General features: G+C 39.6%; 2 protein-coding genes across 2 annotated transcripts in view; both read right to left on the bottom strand.

Annotated features, from left to right (window-relative positions):
• Positions 1-2439: 2439 nt before the first annotated feature.
• Positions 2440-6342, bottom strand: gjb8 (gap junction protein beta 8). The gene is made up of 2 exons (XM_053439111.1): positions 6210-6342; positions 2440-4881 (listed from the first exon to the last, which is right to left on the bottom strand). Exon 2 carries the CDS (start codon positions 4846-4848, stop codon positions 4045-4047), a length of 804 nt encoding a protein of 267 aa, XP_053295086.1. The 5' UTR covers positions 4849-4881; positions 6210-6342; the 3' UTR covers positions 2440-4044.
• Positions 6343-7550: 1208 nt separating this feature from the next.
• cryl1 (crystallin, lambda 1) overlaps positions 7551-18381 on the bottom strand; it is a 55693-nt gene continuing 44862 nt past the window's right edge. Inside the window, exons 7-9 of the mRNA XM_053439110.1 lie at positions 14386-14494; positions 9933-10039; positions 7551-8215 (exon numbers count right to left, since the gene is read on the bottom strand). Coding sequence (XP_053295085.1) covers positions 8111-8215; positions 9933-10039; positions 14386-14494 — 321 coding nt within the window. The 3' untranslated portion in view covers positions 7551-8110. The remainder of the gene's footprint in view (positions 8216-9932; positions 10040-14385; positions 14495-18381) is intronic.

The raw sequence follows: 18381 nt of genomic DNA, 5'->3' as shown, positions 1-18381 counted from the left end.
GAGAGGTGAAGAAGGTTGTATGAAACAAGTATTAGGTGTGGCCTTACCCAAAGGTTAAACAGCCTACACACACGAACACAAGAGACGACAAAAGGACATGGATGATAGTGGACATGTCGACCACGACTGGACATATTTCTCCTTTTCATAAAACGCAGGGCAGAACACGGCCTTTTACAGAAAAACTGCCTCGTCGGCGTTGGATATCGAAAACAAATCAATTCACCAGCATTCGCTTCAACACAGACGCTTTTCAGCAGCTGGTGTGTAAACCACCCGTTTAACCCTGGTTCACTGTCCCTCTCTCTCTCTCTCTCTCTCTCTCTCTCTCTCTCTCTCTCTCTCTCTCTCTCTCTCTCTCTCAATGTCAGGCCTATCTCACTCTCTCACCTGCTCGCTCCACTGCCCAGCAGGCATGTGCTGAGATCAACATTACAGTGTTCGAAAACAGCATTTAGTGTGCACGGACACACACGCACATACACACACAGACAAATATGGGCATTCACACGTGCACACAGCCTTTCTTCCCTCTCTCTGTTCCACTGTAGCGCTAAAACAACGCACATCTCTATTTGTTACTGTAATTACAAAAGAAAAAATGATAATTATAATAATTATTGATTTTTTTTGACAAATTCTGATGAGATTTGAGAGTTAAACTTTTTAAATGTGTAGCTTCAGCTGATTACATTATTTTCATTATCAATTAATCTTAGAGGCTTTTTTCTTTGATTTATCCAAATATTTAACATCAGGCCCACGCTGATGTCTTCAAACAGATTGTTTTGTTCAACCAATAATATCAACTCTATATATTTATTCTATATAACATATTCTCACATTTTAAAACCTGAAACCAGAGAATGTTTAGCAAATATTGATGTCAGGCAAACTTTTTACCATAAACTCACACACACAGAAGAAGAAAGAGAGGAGAAACTTACTAAAATATTCTTGTATTAAAGGTAATAAATCCATCGACTAGGGTTCACGATATGTATAACACCTGGAAGAGAAAAATGATACAGTCAAATCGTTATTCATTCAATTTCAGTATTATTTCAAATGAAGAAACAGTGAGAGTTTAATATTTTAAATTAAAATGCCTCCAGATGTCACAATAAAAACATTTTCGATAACTTAATAAAACCACTATGAATGACCTAATAGATCCCTACGAGTGTGTTTTCCATCTACAGTTTGCATTTGAAATCTCTGATATAAGTGCAGAGATGTGTAAATATTGGGGAGATGAGCTCAGAAATTAAACCCAGGGAGTCAGAACTATTTGATTTTATCAATAACTGGATACATTTCTCTGGGGTTCTCAGGTATTTGAGGCATTTATGTCGCATGTTGGTGAATGTAACAGACAGAGCCAGGTTCAAATACAAAGCCATAGCTGCAGGTTCACAATACAGAGTGTGCCAGAGTCCCCAGACTCCCTTTAACGCGCCAGGAGCTTTGTCAGGCTTTTGTCTCCCTCGTTAATTTACCCGATAACAGGCCCTGCTGCGTTTACTTGCTCTTTCTTCACTCCCACATAATATGCACAGCAGTGTTCATCTGTCATACCTTCAGACCGGAGATGTCATACTTAAACACGAAAAGCAAATCCTTGTGCCTTCACCGGTGCCATCATCAGAGCGCGTAGACCTTCTGTGGACCCGCGCAACCTGTCGCCTCCGACAGCTCCTCAAACTCTTTTTCTAAAAGATGCCGCACAAACTCAGTCGTGCACACTCTTCTCCAGGCGTGTGATCAGGTCTGCTCCGTCCCAGGCCCGTTCAACGTGCGCAAAAGTTCTCCCTCGTTGTTGTCAGTGTTTGGAGGCGGCTTGGAGTCGGAGATGGGGCTCGGTCAAACGGAGCTGCCTCCCGTTTCCAGCCATGTCTGGACTGTCACATTGTGTGACCATGCATGAGTGAATCCAAAGAGTCATCAGCCTGTCCGGAGTCACACCACGCCCCTGCCAACCTCCCCAAAACCCACTCCAGCGTGTGCGTAAAAGTTGTCGCAAAATGTGCCATCAGAAAACGTTGCTCTCAAATCTATCCGAAGTAAAAACGTAAAAGACATGAAACGTTTTCCTGAAGTTGTTCAACTCCAGTAAGAGTAAACTTACAATTTTAAAATATTAAAAGTTGTAGGTAAAAACTAAAGTTCAATGAGCATAAGCTGACAATAAATGTGATGCTTTAGATTCACTGTCAAAATATAACATAACTTTAAACCTGATGTATGTTGTGTAAACATAGCAGATTGATGAATAAATACAAATTAATAAAAGCTTGTTATTATTAATATTGGATATAAACAATGAAAAATGAATAAAAGACAGACAAAAACATTCCCTGTTAGTTCCATCCAGTGGGAGGCTGCAGGCAGACATAGCATCATATGAGGTGAAGTGACAAAAAACGACAAACCACACAGTTTCTAGTTTTACTGATTTATGACCAAAACAAAGTCTCAAAGAGCAAAATGACTTCAAGGATCAAAGTGCAAGTGTAATAAAAAATATTTTAGGTACAAAACACAATCACAGACATTTCATTTCCTTCTCATCGAGGATGAGCATTTCCTGCTCATCCTCGATTTTGGATTTGTGACGGAGGACAAAGACTTTTGTCACTTTGTGGATCCGCACATCGAGAGGCCGAGCGGTGATTGGTGTTGTGGCTAAAAAAAGGCACATCCTGAAAGCTGATACAGGCAGTCAGGTCACACACACACACACACACACACACACACACACACACACACACACACACACACACACACACACACACACACACACACACACACACACACACACACACACACACACACACACACACACACACACACACACGCACACACACAATGTGACAACAACGAAAGTCTTAATAACACAGTAGCAGGTGTCGGCTGATCAGCAAAGCCTCATATCAGTGTTTTAAAAGCAGGATTACTATGACAGAGACACAGTTCTAATGTTAATGATGAAGCAGTTGTTGAAGTTTGCTGCTTAACATGATAATCCTGCTGTTTTAATTAAACTCAGCAGGTAACAGGAATTTCAGTTCTTTGCAAACATTTCACATTTATGCAACTTCTGACGGAAGCATGACAACATCATGTGCACCCTAAACATTTACAATTCTCATGTTCGGACCAATCAACATCTAAGTGTTAAAATACGTAACATGATCTCAGTGTTTAGTTTTTTTCCTCTGAAGAAACACTTTCAGTTCAAGTAAAAAAAGACAGAAAACTTTGTGACTTGATCGAACAGCAAAGAGCGTCACATCTATCATCAAACCACTGTGGAGTTTTAGATAAGATTCAACAATGTAACATCAATTCTTCTTCAGTGTAATTGTACCCTGTGCAGCACAGCCCTCAGTAGTCATTAACACATGCAAAAACTAAATCATTGAAAGAAAGTCATTTAACAAATGTCAAACTTGATTTTGTGCTTGATTTTGATTTAACAGCATAAACTCAGCTTTAAAAAAAATCAATTAATGTAAAACATGTACTTAACATTTGAAATTAAATGTCTGTTAAACACCACACTGAAAATCATCACAAATTCTGCTTCATTTGTCATTTACTTCATTTTTCTTCTGTAACACTTAACCAGTAGGATCCCCGCTGTCACCAGCAGATGTCAGTGTGGACTCATTCTGCTCTGGTTTGGTACAGTACGGCACAGGCAAGCAAACCTCAGAATGAACGATAAAAGGAGACGAGTACAAGGACGTGTACGACAGGAATAGATAATCTACGCTTGTTGGTTTGATCTGTGATTTTTACGCCAGGAAGGAACAAGAGACATGTGACCCCTTGCGTAAAATGTGAGGCCATGTGTGGCAATAAAGAGCAAATCAGTATAAATAGAGACTGATGTAGAAATGAGGTCAAATCCGTACAAAACTGATTTCTGTGAAATTTCCTCGTCACAATACCAAACAATATGCACAAACGCATGATGCATTGTGGGTACACTTTGTTGGTTTCTCGTCTTTCGCTCCTGTTCACTCTGATGGCTGCTCTTCAACACACGGTCTTGTTGCTGGATGAATCTGTGCATGTGGACAGCAGCATCTCATTCTTCTTATTCTGCGCGTGGGCATTGTCTCGCCTCACACCATCCGTGGGGGATAAACGCCTCTTATTAGACTTGGCTGAGCACCTCATGAGCGCCTTGCCTATGAGGTAGCCCAGCTCAGCCACGTTCAGGACCATGCAGATGGCCGACGAGGCCACCATGAAGATGGTGAAGATGGTCTTCTCTGTCGGCCGGGAGATGAAGCAGTCCACCTTGTTGGGACAGGGCCACTGCTCACACTTCACCAGCCGCGGCATCTGGAAGCCGCCGTAGATGAAGTAGAGTGCGTACATGAAGCCGCCCTCAAAGATGAGCCTGAAGAACAAGCTGGAGGTGTAGGTCCACCACAGTGGGCCTGTGATCGGCAGACGCCTCCTCTTCAACGATGCCAGGTCACTGTCAGTCGTCTTTTCTGTGCCATTGGAGGCCAGCATGGTCCTCTTATCCCCACGCTTCCTGTAGGCCACGTGCATGGCCACCAGCAGAGCCGGCGTGGACACGAAGATCAGCTGCAGGCACCACAGGCGGATGTGTGACACGGGAAAGAAGTGGTCGTAGCAGACGTTTTTGCAGCCTGGCTGCTGCGTGTTGCACGTGAAGTCAGACTGCTCGTCCCCCCAGACGCTCTCAGCAGCCAGGACCAGAATTGTTATGCGGAAGATGAAGAGGACAGAAAGCCAAATCTTTCCAAGACTGGTGGAGTGTTTGTTGACGCCACCCAGCTGGGCGTAGAGCGCCCCCCAACTCATTGTGGTGAAGAAGACTCTGAAGGGTCAGACGACCTGGGGAGGGCAGGAAATCAGAAGAAGGTTAAACACAGAATTTCCCCCCAAAATCCTTTAAAATAGTGGAATACGGCCCCCTATAAGTGTGTTTGTTGTTAACTAAACTACAATTTCCACCAATCTATGTGGAGGGATGAGGCCTGGGCCTGAGAGGAACCCACTACATTCAGGTACACGTCAAGGTTCATTTATTTTTTTCTTCAACTATTTTTTCAAGAGAATCTAGAATAGACCTCAGTAGGGCTCACACCTCCACCAAGGCCCAATGGAGAATTGCACTCGCTCATGAATATGTTGAAAAAGACTCACAATGTTAAAATAAGTTAAATTATAATCCTGGAACCGCACCCGGAGCTGGATCAACACCAAAATCTTAAAATCATTAAATCGGTTGAGCACAGTTTTTGTGTAATCCTGTTTAATAACACAGATGAAAAGGTTGAAAATGACTTTGATTTTGTAATTTGTCATCTGTTGTCTTGACTTAAAATTAGATCTTATTAATTTGCTTCTTCTCTTGGATGTTTTGTTGTGTTCATTTCCATCTTCCCAAAGCACTTTGTTACGGCTGTCCTTTTTTAAACTCTCACTGGAGTCTTTTTGTGTTCTGCTTTTTGGCACGGTTCATTCTGAGCAGAATAAAAATATGCTGACAACAGTGGAAAGGGGATGATGTCCCGTTTTAACTGTCAGAGGAGACGTAGCCCCCATCCCCCCAAAATCTGTGCACGCCACTGCCTGTTACTGTGCTCTAAAGAATCAACACGACTTCACCACTTTAACACTTGTGTGATTATTATCACTCACCGCCTGTTATTAGCACCATCCTCACTTTTAAATTATAATCTATAGTCTGTGTCCGCTCTGTTTGGTAGCATCATGGCAGAGATATCATAAATAAACAGAAGTGAAAAAACAGGAGAATTGAGAAGTGAGAACGGAATTAAAGTTCTTAAAACATGTTCCAGATATTTCCTCTCCTCTTCAGTCATTTACTTTTCTTAAGAACAAAGATTAAAACAAGGGATATTCACGCTGACAGTGAGAATATTTGTTGTAGCATGTTTAAATGCAGTTTGGGGCTTTTAGTTCTGAATCAATAAATCTGATTTTACCCTCCAGGAATGTAGTATTTTCTGTTTGTTGACTTGAACCTTTTCTTTCTGTTGACTTGGATTTTCCCTTTAGTTTTTGCGACACATACACAAATGATGACAAACTGTAAAAACCCGAAAGTTACTGAATGGAAATAAGTGTTATCATCAGTAATAATAAAAGGATCTCGTGGAGTTAATGTATGCAAAAAGAGCACAGCATGAACTCACCTTTCTGTAGTTTACAATAAAATAAAAAGTCAGTAGTTTTCCATGGAAGTAAAAGTCATGAGTCCCTCGCGCTGCTTCAGAATCAAACCTCAGCTCGTGCTCCACTCGTCTTAAGGCGCGAGACACCTGTAACCTCGGGGTGGGAGGGGCCAGATCAGCCAAGGGGCGGGGCCAGCCGAGGGCCCCAGATGTTTCACACACAGAAGAATATTCAAGACGCTGAACATTCAAAATAACACAGATACTAAATCAAACAATTTAAAGTCAGAAAGTACAGTTTGAAACAAATTTAAAGAAAGTCAAATTTAAAGAAAGTCAAAGAGGTAAAAGAAATAAAAAGGGACAGATACATAAAATAAATTTAAGTTGAAAGAGAACTGTGTCAAATAATCAAATAAAACAATTATACCTTGTAGAAAAGCTAAATTAAAGGCGCTTCTGAATAAAAAAATGCTTAACCTTGTTTTTCAAAACTACAATGGATGAATGATCCTACGCCCAAAGTGATTGAAATCTGTTTCTCCATGTTTAGACTTGCATGAGGATCAAAACATAGATTTTACAGTTTTTATTGAGCTTTCTAACAAAAGTGTCAGCATTGTTAATCTTCATGGAGAGGCCCTGCGACTGGGCCCCTTCTACCAATAATCAAATCACATTTTTCTGCACAGCCCACATTCAGCAAATACTATTTGCCTCACAGGGCCTAACAAGGTGAGACACGCCTTGAACCCTCGTCAGGAGTAATAATAATTGTATTTCACAGCACCATTTAAAACAGCCATTACAAATTACTGACCTCATCAACCAGAAATGAAATGTTAATGTCATTAACAGAAAATCAATTGGTAGCAATTCTGAAACTGATTATTGCTTTAAGTTAAGAAAAAATATGTACTTGTTTCTATTTTCTGTTGCTTTACAGAATCAATATTTTTAAGTAGTTGAGGAGATAAGTGCTTGATTTTTTCCCCTTTTTTTACTCATATATTAAATGGTTAAGTAATCTTTATGATAGACTTTTACTTTAAAAACTAAATTTGTCCTACCTCTGTACACTACAGGACGTATATTTCATGACAAATATTGTATTTTGGTTTTCATCACACAATTCACAGATGCAGGCCGAGCGATCATGTGACGACGTCGCTGCGGCCTGGTATCTCTGTGAAAGGAAATCTGCAACAGGAGAAATGTCCCAGTGAGCGGCGAACAATCAATTACTCTCAGTTACTCTTCTGACGTGTTTCCATTCTTTGTTTCCTGGGATTCAGGAGTGTATCTGTAATGTAGCACATCATTGATTTGTTCTGCTTGTGAGAATAGAGACAAACGCAGAACTCAGCAGAATATCTAATTTTATTTTCCTTCATTCGAAAGATAACTGAAAATGAAAACCACATTGTGTCAAGTGAATAAAATCACATCGTTTGATTCCATTTGAAAACGTAACAAAATATCCTCCTGTCTTGAGGGTTGAGATCGACACAAAAAGAAAAATGTTCTGGACACTTTGAAAAATTAAGGTTGAAATTTAATCGCTGCTGCATAGTTCTTCACAGTTTTTTTCATGTTCATAAAAAAGGCACTTTAATCAAACAGGTTTTCAGAATCACTTCACAAATGCAATGATATAATTCTCATTGTCATATATAAAATATGTTACTGCCTGTGATTCCTTTTTACACCATCATGGAACAAGTTCTGTTCCTGTTCAATGTTTAACAATGTGCTGCAATTTAAGAGCTTATACATTTGATTTCTATGTAAAATCTCACAAAAATACTGCATTTAAAATCTTAATCAAGTGAAGTCGAATTTTGAAAATATATGGCCAGCATTTTTTTCTCGGCCAGCAGTCATGATCATTGATGTTCAAGAGTTTGGTTCCTGGATGTCTTTCAGTGGTCCTTCTTCAACTTCGCCAGACCCATGAGGAGCTGGTCCCTCCTCTCCTTCCTGGCCAACAGGTGCTCCTGGTCACTGGGAATCAGCTCACACATCTCCTGCAGATGAAACAATAAATGAGAACATAGTTTCTAACCAGACACTCCGGTCAGTTGAGCGCAAACCTCCACCGAGGCTGAAAAGTCCTACACATTGTAGGAACATAAAAGAAAAAAATGAATAATTTATTTCAAATTAAACATTAGTTGCCCTACTTTTGGGAAACCTGGGCATTTATTCCCCTTGTTTTTCATGGTCTTATAATCATTTAGTACTTTATATGTTTTTATTTTACATCTGGTGATAAAATTGGTGAAAACAGTATTAAAAGAAAGAGAATAAAAATAAATTCCGTCATCTGCATCAGAACCCAAATTGAAGGTGTTCTTCTGAGGCTCCATCCCTTCACCAAGTTGGGTGGAAATCTGTTTGTTTTTTACTTTATCCTGCTAATAAATAAACTAACAAATGAACATACAGAAATGTACAAACCTCACCTTTTTGCCTGCGGTAAAAATATAACATAGCTATAAAAAAAATTGAACAAATAGACCACCAACATTCCACCAACTAGAACATGACATAAGCTCTGGTTCTTCTGGTGGAAATGATTTCCTCAACAGGTTCCTGTCCCCTGGGGAAAGTTCCTGTAATTGAATCGCACTTTGTGTTGCGTCCTGATGATGAAGTTTATTGTTGGCATCTGCAATTTTCACATACCACAGCACTTAAAAGTAATTGCCCTCGCTATATACGGGCTTTTCAAAACTCATAAAACTCAATTATAAAGCAATTAAGGAACAATGGCATAATAAGTAAAAGTACAGTAAAACGACAGATGCCCGATCTTTACAAATCCTTGATTGATTGTTCCATTTGAACTTTAATTTGAGATAAAGAAAAGCTTGCTCGTTGACAGACAGCAGTGAACGTATAGATGTTTGAGAAGTCTTCTAGGTGAGTCTATACTTTCTTTTTCATTGTGACTGAAGTTTGCTGCGGAAATCTCTTGTAACGTTAATAAATCCCCTCTGTTTTTTAAATCTATTGTATTTTTTCACTTACTCTCTTTTGTGTTGCTTTTATTTCTTAGCTCTTGGAATGTGAGCTTAAAAAAGAGACTGGGAATCTCAGGCTACATCCATAACACAGCGTTTTCAAAATAAAACGATTGTTAGCAAAGACAACAGGGTCAGCAACATAAGGGATTATCCACGTTACGTTCTCCACTAATAGCTGAAGCAGATTTTTTTTCTTCCTGAAAGGGGTCATGTGATTGGAGCCTGAAGAATCAGAGGAAGTATCCTCACAACCGAAAACATCCAGTCAGCAACTAGTTGAGAGTCGCTATGTAAATATTTCCAAACATCAATTTCTGCAAAATGAAAAATGCAGACTCAGCAGGGTTTCCAAACTTCTATATTGAAACATACTCAGGCCTTAAAGAGACTTTCCGAAGTAAACTGGGTGTGGGTCTGCCTGCCTGCCTGAAAATACCTTTAAACCCTCAACTAATCAAAGTTAATGTAGTGGAAATGTTTTTGTTGTTGTCCGTACAACTGAACCTCATGTGTGTAAATCAATTAACATTTTCTATTTATTGTTTCTTCACATGATGACCCTGCATTGTTCACATTTAAACAGCATGTGAGAGCATGTGATCAAACAACGCCTATATTAAGGAAGTCACGCAGAACTGAAGACACCCAGTTTGCTTCATCTGACTCACTCGGTAGTGAGAAATCATACATATGGAAACATTGCCGTCACACTCACATGATTGATTCTCTTGGCTCCCTCGCCCTGGAAGTCTGGTACAGGCCCGAAGGAGGTCAGGACCCTCGCTATTCCCTCGCCGTAGCGTTTCATGTAGTCTTCCAAACCTGTGGGAGGACAGCTGATCAGAAGGGGACGGCTGCTACAGTATTAAACCCTGCAAGAGAACCCCTGGCTCTTAAATGTGGAAAAACAGGAAAACAACGAGAGCAAAATATCACAATAATTTTTTTTCTTCTTCAATTTTCTTCAATATCTAAGGAATTGTTTTGATATGATCTCAACATGTGATATGGCGATGAAGTGGCCGATCAGCCTTGGCGGCGGTGTGTGCCCCTTTGTGTTAACTTTTGATTTAAAATAACAAAAAGTTGCTTCAAGAATATTAATGGCATTCAAACATGAGTGATTCCGTGTGAAGTTTTGCAGGTAAAGGCTGAGACACATGCAGATGTTGTACAGAGAGGATCAGCTTCTCTTAGAACTCTTTAGATAGAAGAGTGTTTCCTGCTTTGAACCCACCTCCTGGCGCAAACTGGTTTTACGAATGACACACAGGGCTGTAAAAACATTTGAGAAGGTATGTCCTCTGCAAGCCTCTGTGACCTACATATATGACGTCTGTCTATAAAACTCTTTTGTGTGCAGAACACCTGCACAATTACTGTATTAAAAAAAACGACTTTATTGATGTATACATGCAGCCTTACCCTGAATTTAAAACATGTATATATATATACACATCTACATAAGTTGTTATTGTAACTGTGATTGCATTTGTTGCATCTCAAAGCTTCTAGTTCAGTAAATAAGATATAAGATAAAAAGTAAAGCACAGAGGATGATGGCTCCATGATTCAGCACTAGACTGCAAAACATTTTTCCGGCGGACATCCCTCACTGAAATCTATTCATCACACTTATCATACATGTAATTTAGTCTGTTTCCCTGCATCTGATTATTCTTGGATCGTCTCTTAAATGTGTTGATGCCACAGAAACCCACTGAGAAAAATGTCAAGATGTGTTCAAGAACTTAAATTTATGTTGCTGAGTGACGTCCTTGGTGAAAGTGCCTCATAAATAACTTATTTTAACTTTCCTTTCAGTTATTCTCTCGATTGTTCTCAATAATTATTCTTGAATGATTTACTCGTCAAGTAGACAGCAGGTATTTTGAATGTGCACTGATTTATGTGTTACCCTGATGGACTGGTTCATTACCTTTGCCAAAGAGGTTATGTTTTCACCTCGGTCCGTTTCTTTGTCAGCAGGATTTACGCAAAAAGGATGGGACATGGGTCAAGAAAGAACCCATACAATTTAGCCCTGGATTTGGACAAATGGGCAAATCTAGGAATATTCACATCACATTCTTTCAAAGAATTCTCAGGAAAATATTTGCAACTTGGTGCGGATCCAAATAAAAATCCAGATCTAGCGAATTTAAATGAGGTTTCATAATGTGTACGATAACAAATCAGGCTAAAAACCTGTGACTTCAGCTAATGTGTAGCCAAGATAATGTGGATTAAGTAGACAATCAATATTAATATGTATCTTCAATAGTTTTAGAGCCATCTTCATTCAAACATGACGGATAGGTGCAGGATTTAAGGGGACTGTTGGGCTTGGGTAGAGGAATGTGCTCTACTGAATGCTGTTCTCTGACTCTGGTTTTCTTCTACTTGAACTCTACAAGAACATATTTTATTGTCATGTTAGGGCAAAACAAACAAAAACAAAAGTTTAACCAAAAGTCCTGAAAAAAGGGTTTGTCCAACTGCTGCTCGACTTGTTCCTGCTTTTAAAAATCACTTATGTCTAGCATACGTAAACAAACACAATTCAACCAAATGTGTAGGTCTGTGGCCCCTAATTCAGATTTAAAAAATAACAGGTCGCAGCTAATGAGGTAGCCATTATAACTAATGATTGGACAGAACATATCATAAAGAGGGGCAGCGTCATGGTTTCTTGACATTCCTTTGATAAGGTGAGCAGAAGATCTCCGAAGTAATAAAAAAAGTCAAAGTGAAGCAACGGAGAGACGAGAACGAAACCTCTTCGCAACGGCTCTTTAATTACGGCAGGTCAGTGGGTGACCGTTTCAAATAGTTCTGTCACACTCACATGAAGTTTCACACTGCAAAATCAAATGTGTGACACGTACACATTGTTCAGTCGAACAGTCACATCTGAGAAATATTGCAAATGGTCTTTAGATCATTACAATACTTCTAAATCTTTTCCATGAAACCTGGTGGGAAACGCTATGTTTATATGACACAGCGGTGCAATGAATACCATCTACCTTCAAGTCTCTGTTTTTTATTTTCCTTTTGCTGTCACTGATTTTATTACACATCATCATCCACGAATCAAGGAACAACGACAAATCTCAGTGACACACATGACTGGTAGATAAAGTTATGCAGTGGATGCTTTGACCTCACCACAGCAACCCTTGAATATTGTAAGACTTCTGCTGTGTGGTAGAGGATGACAATGAGAGGAAAGTTACAGTTTTGAGAGGTTAGAACTGAAAGTGACCTATTTTTCCATTGGCCGTTCACTAATTTCATTTCTTAATTTAACTTCCTGGCCATTGCACAAAGCAATAACTTAATCTATACGATTTAATAAGAAATCTAATTGAGAGAATAGTCAATGTTAAGTAATCTTGTCATTGTAATGCATAGATAATAATTATACTGTATGTATCAATACGTGGGGGAGGCAGTGGTAAGCACTGACGCCTCGCAACATTAAGTTTCTGGTTTCAGCCGGTAAGGGTCTTTCTCATGTCGGTTTTCTCAGGGTACTCCTGTCCAGCTTTAAATGAATTGTCCCCCTATGTTTCGACTCCAGTTTAACTTCAAATTAAGTGTTTGAACATGTGCATAGAACACCCCTCTGTTGCCCAGCATCCATGCAATGGACAAATGTTATTACATATAAACACAGCTTCTCGACCCCAACTGGTTGAGGCAGAGATTTCTTCCTGTCAAAGGGATTATTTCTCCACAGGTGCCAAGTTTTTGCTTGTTGGGGGAACAGTTGGGTTTCTCTATTATTTTTTAGGCTCTCAACCTTACTATGTGAAGAGCCTTGAAATGATGCATGTTGAATTTACTATTACAATACAAATACAATTGAAAAGAAGTGGAACATGCTGTTGGACTGCCTTTTCAATCGTGTGAAGGACGAAGCCACAAACATTTCAGGGTCTCTCTCCAGCTTTTCAGTGGACTGCTCCTTTAAAGGATAATGCTCTACTGTACAGGTACGAGGCTTACAGGAGCCAAGTTGTTTGGGCAGAGTAGAAAAAGAGACAGAGCCTGAGTGCTCCGGTATCTGATTGGAATGATACACGAACGGGAAGTCGCTACAGGATTGGGTCTTAGCAATCTTTAGAGAACACGATCATACTACTGTTTCCTAAGCAGTGGAAAAAAGAACGAATTGAGAGCTTCAGCGCTGTCACTACAGGTAGAGTTGGCGTCTGGTTTGAAGCCTCGATGTGGGCTTTGTGAGTTTTGGATTACTGGTGTGAGGGAATGCATTCATCGCTACCCATCAAAAGACGGCTTTGTTCGGCCACAGCGACCTTTTTCTGTGTGTGTACACAGTCCTGGCTGCTCTCTGGGTTTCACACTAACCTTTGATATTCTGCATCTCCCTGAAGTTTCACCCTCAGCCTCTCTCTGGCACCCACAGGGGCGTCACAGTATGGTACAGTACATGCATGTTGTGCTGAGACATGTGAGCTGTGTCACCGTGTGTGATTTTCTCACAGTTTCTATACAACTGAGGCCTGGTGTTATACTACAAAGGACAGTCTGTAATTGTGCAGCGGTGGTTCGTTTATCTAAGAAAGCAGTTGACATGTTTAAAAAAAAAAAGTCAATATCATAACATTGTCAAGCCTTTTATATGATTGTCTTGTTCCGAAAAAAATCGTACATAGTTAGGGGACTGATATATAGTTGATTTGAATTTATATTATGTGTCATCTATGTTAATGTATTTATTTGTACCATAGGATGATTGGTTGATCTAAATACGCTTTAGTTCAGGTCCCTAAACTTATTGGATGTAATTTGTTTACTTAATTGTGGGGTCAGGATGATGTCATTCCAACCAAATGAGCTTAAATTAGTTTTTGATTCCATATAAGTGCTAGGTTTCATCTATAGTCCTACAGGATGCAAGAAACCTTACAAACATTTATTTTTATAATTTCTGGAGAAACTGAACTTAATGTATAAAATTGGTGAGCTCTGCATTCTGCCTTTGAACGTGGTTCCTTCACCATTGTTGCCCGTCGTCTCTTTTTCTTTCCAAACACTCAAACAAAGTAGAATATGGATGGAATCGGGAGCTTGAGGAGGGAGGCTGGATGTTGACCCTCTGTTTATGTGAGAGAAAAGGTTCACAGAGGGAACATTACCTTCAGGTGCATTGAGGTGCATCGTTTCCATGGGACCAATGAAGGCGTAGCGCATTCCTAAACCCTCTGACATCACCAGGTCGATGTCCTTGACTGAGATAACGCCATCCTGATAGGATAAGAGGGGAAAAAACGAGTTCAGACACTATAGCCCATTTCATTGAGCAGCTCAACTCTGGGAACCACTCTGTTCTCATATGCCTCCCCGAACCAGAGCACTTTCAGTCTACATATTGTTTTTTCCCCCCTGACACATATGAGGGCATCATGATCTTTTACCCATGAACACTGAAATTGCATCAATTAATCTTTGAGTCCAAGCTACAACTTTACCTTTGACCTCCAAATGATTATCTCATCATCCTTTAGTCCACCTGACTGTTTTAGCAAGATGTAATGAAATTCCCTATGGGTGTTCCTGAAGCATGAAGACTTTCTCACTTGGTGTTTCTGAGATGTTGCGTTCACAACAACAAAAACATCTTTTGTAAGGTCACAGTGAACTTGACCTTAGACTTCTGACCACCAAATTCTAATCAGTTCATTTTTTAGTTCAAAGGAACATTTGCACAAAATTGGAAGAAATTCCCTTGAGGTGTCCTTGAGATATCCTAGCTTTGATAGCTTTGTGAGGAAACAGTGACCTTTACCTTTCACCTTTTAAAACCAAATCGGTATTACTTTATTCTTGAGTCCAATTAAATGTTTATACCAAATTTGACAAAATTCCCTCCAAGCATTCTTGAGATATCAAGTTCACAACAAAGGATTTGCGGGTTGGTCTACTGTATGGACATACACCCCACAATGAGGCATGAAAACAAAAATAATTAAGCTTTATTTGTAGCTAAAATGTATTTAGTCTGAGGCTGTAAGACCATATTTTCACTGGCAGATCAACAAAGTCCTGGCTTTTAACCCACTGGGATTTTGAACCAACTAAATTCCCTTTGATCACATTGGACTACTCCCAACATATAATGTTTCCCCAATCAGCCAATTCTGTGTCCTCAGGATTATGTGGGCAGTGCAGGGAGGAGAGGGGCTGAGGATAGAGAGATGGATAGAAGTGGAGACAGAGGGAGTGGTTCAAGTATCTTTGGGTTAGAGATGCCTGTTGGCTTGACCACGCAGGAAATCAAAGCTCCGATACAGATACAGAGAGTAGGGTTAGCAAAGAGGAGAGGGACAGGGTCGTCTTTGTTTGGGTCCCACGTCCAACAACGGGCCTGTTATCTGAGCCAAGCGGGACGGTGGGTGGGGTCTTTTCTCCGCTGTAATCACTGGGGCCAGCAAGCTGCTTTCTCAGCCACTCTGCTTTCCAACACTGGCCCCGACTCAAGGGTCATTTCAGTGAGTGTATTTTTGGACGGGTGAGTGAGGGTCCCGGTTATGTATTGTTATGACACCGCAGGCCTCGATGATCACAGCTAAACCTCAGGTCATTACCTATGCCGGAGATCTTTTCAGCCCAGTCTATTTGTTTATTAGTTTTTATGTTAGTTAGTTAGCAATATAACCCAAAATCGTATTACCACAAAGCCTGGGTGTAGATCTGGATCAGGGGTCGGGTCCAGGATTTTGCACAATTTCCTAAAGGATAATTCATGAATCTTGATGAAAAAAATAATCAGGCACGTTAAGGGGACTGATATCTATGAATGTTTAAAATTTGGTGTAAGGGAGTGCTGGTCCTTTGCCGAGGTACGGGCTCTACTAAATGCCATTCTAGTTACTGATGTTTGAGTGGGAGCGAAAACTGCTGAGTCACTCATAACTGAATTAGCCCTCTTAAAAGGGTGCACACCTCGCAAAGGCTTTATACACAAAGCCGTAAAGAGCTTTATTAGTGCCAAAGATATAGTTTTAAACTCTTCAACATTCCTTTATAGAAGTAGAGATACAATCATAACAGCATAAACATTGAAAACCATTGTTGATGTTCATGTCAAATTTGTCTGAAGAGAAAAAGTCAGCACTGCCAAAACAACTTGCTGTTTGTCAACATTGCAAATTGGTAAATTAAAGTTAATAAAACCTCCTCTAATTGCTGCAAAACCATTAAATAAACAGTATTCTTTCTATTGTTGCACCTCATTATCAATAATGATTCAAATGATAGTCATTCCTCAGGTGTGTCACACATGAGGAAAGTCTTTCTGAGATAACACAAAGGTAAAGCTGGAGGAAATGTAATCCACATTGAAAAGTGATGCTATGAGAATGTCCCCAAACAGTTTTTTCCAAAGACTAACATGTACTTGAGGGACTGGGGAAAGCTTCTGGTCAGGTGAGTGATCACATGTTAAGTATTCCTGTTGGGGATGTAACGCTGAACTGGACATTGAAGTTTTCCAGAGCAGAGGTACATACCACTTCGTTAGGATGCCAGCAGTTATTATCAACTGATTCTTTAATTAACCGAGCAGGATCTCCATAATTATCCTCTGTGACCAATCATAATATTTAAAAGAATGAAGTTGCTAGACAGACCAGTTGCTAAAATGATCTAGGATGATAACAATCAGGGGTTCTCTGAAGAATTTCTGGATCTTAAGAAAGATCCAGAGTAGATTCTCTGCATTAGTTCAGGGTAAAAAATTGCATCAAAAATCTGAAATTGATTTACAATCAGTGGTGGTAGATTTGCTCATTGTGTTTGACTAACTGTGTAAGTAACGTACCACAGAGTAGAAATACCAACATATTCAACATTTTACCCAAGTAAAAATATTAAAGTATGAAGAATGGACAATTTCAAAATAATGTTTGTATTATATTAAATGACGTTATATTATAAAAAATATACATTATATATATATTTTTTAATGAGACAGACACAGATGACAAAGTGAATACAGGCAGTACAAAAGATCAAATGATAATAGTAATATGATAAAAGTAGAACAGTACAAAGTTGTAAACTAACAATAGAGCAGTTATTTAGGTATCTGGTGATATGTCAGTAATTGTGAATACTTCATGCATTGGTGTGTCGCCTCTTCCCATCACATCAGACTTTGTTTGTACTGCAATATAAATTGAGCCAGCGTGTTCTGAGAAGTGACATCTACACTGTAAAGCACTTTGTTTTAGTCACATGGTGCGACAGCCAGTTACGGCTCAGGTCAGCTGGTTTATCGAGGTTCTCTGTTCTTGGCGAAGCAGCCATGAAGATTCACAGTTCATCTCCATCTCCGGTGGGGACCAACATAGGATTCCCTGTGTGTTATGAATGATATTTTCTCCTCAAACACATTCCACTCGACTTAGACAGTCACTGTGACTTAATTAGAGCCAGGCCCCCACAGTGAGTTATGAGAGCTGTGACTGACTCGCGTTCAAGATTTACCTGCTGATCAACTGTGACGAGAGGCACTCACAGACCGATCGTTCCTGTATGACAGGTTCCTTTGTTTTTGAAATTGTGTTAACGGCAGAAGATTTGTTAACCTAATTCATCACTTACCAGTGATTTCTAAATTGGAACTGCCTCCTATTGTTAGATTTCTCTGAAGGTTAAATGATTACATTTATAAAGAAATAAGTGAAAACTTTCTCATATACAAACTGTTTAGTTATTCTCACACACACAGGGGAATTCATGGGTTGGGCGGGTTGAACGATCTCCTACGGTAAGAAACAATGTCACAAACAACCAGCAACCTCTTCAGCGAGCAGCTGCTGCTTAGCATGAGCTGCATCGTCCTGGTTTAAATGTCATATGGAGTAAGAATGTTAAGGCACCAGTTTGCACATGAGGAACATTTTTATTAAATTCCTAAATGTAACAAGACTTTGTGTCATTCATTTTGCTGTTTGATGTTTTGCTACAGGTCCAAATCTGTAAAAACTAAAAGTGTTTGAGACTGTCATTATAATAATATGCTTTAGTTTCAAATTTTTTGTTCAGTTTTTTAATTTATCAAAGCAAGAAAATGAATATGATAGAAGTTAAAAGTAATTTTCTATACACCCCATATACAAGTATTACCT

The sequence above is a fragment of the Pleuronectes platessa genome, chromosome 14, assembly GCF_947347685.1.
Source record: "Pleuronectes platessa chromosome 14, fPlePla1.1, whole genome shotgun sequence".
Classification (NCBI taxonomy): domain Eukaryota; kingdom Metazoa; phylum Chordata; class Actinopteri; order Pleuronectiformes; family Pleuronectidae; genus Pleuronectes; species Pleuronectes platessa.
This window is presented reverse-complemented; position numbering and strand designations above follow the sequence as displayed.

Coding starts and splice junctions, on each gene's coding strand:
- gjb8 (XM_053439111.1), bottom strand. CDS start 4,848: ATGAGTTGGGGGGCGCTCTACGCCCAGCTGGGTGGCGTCAACAAACAC.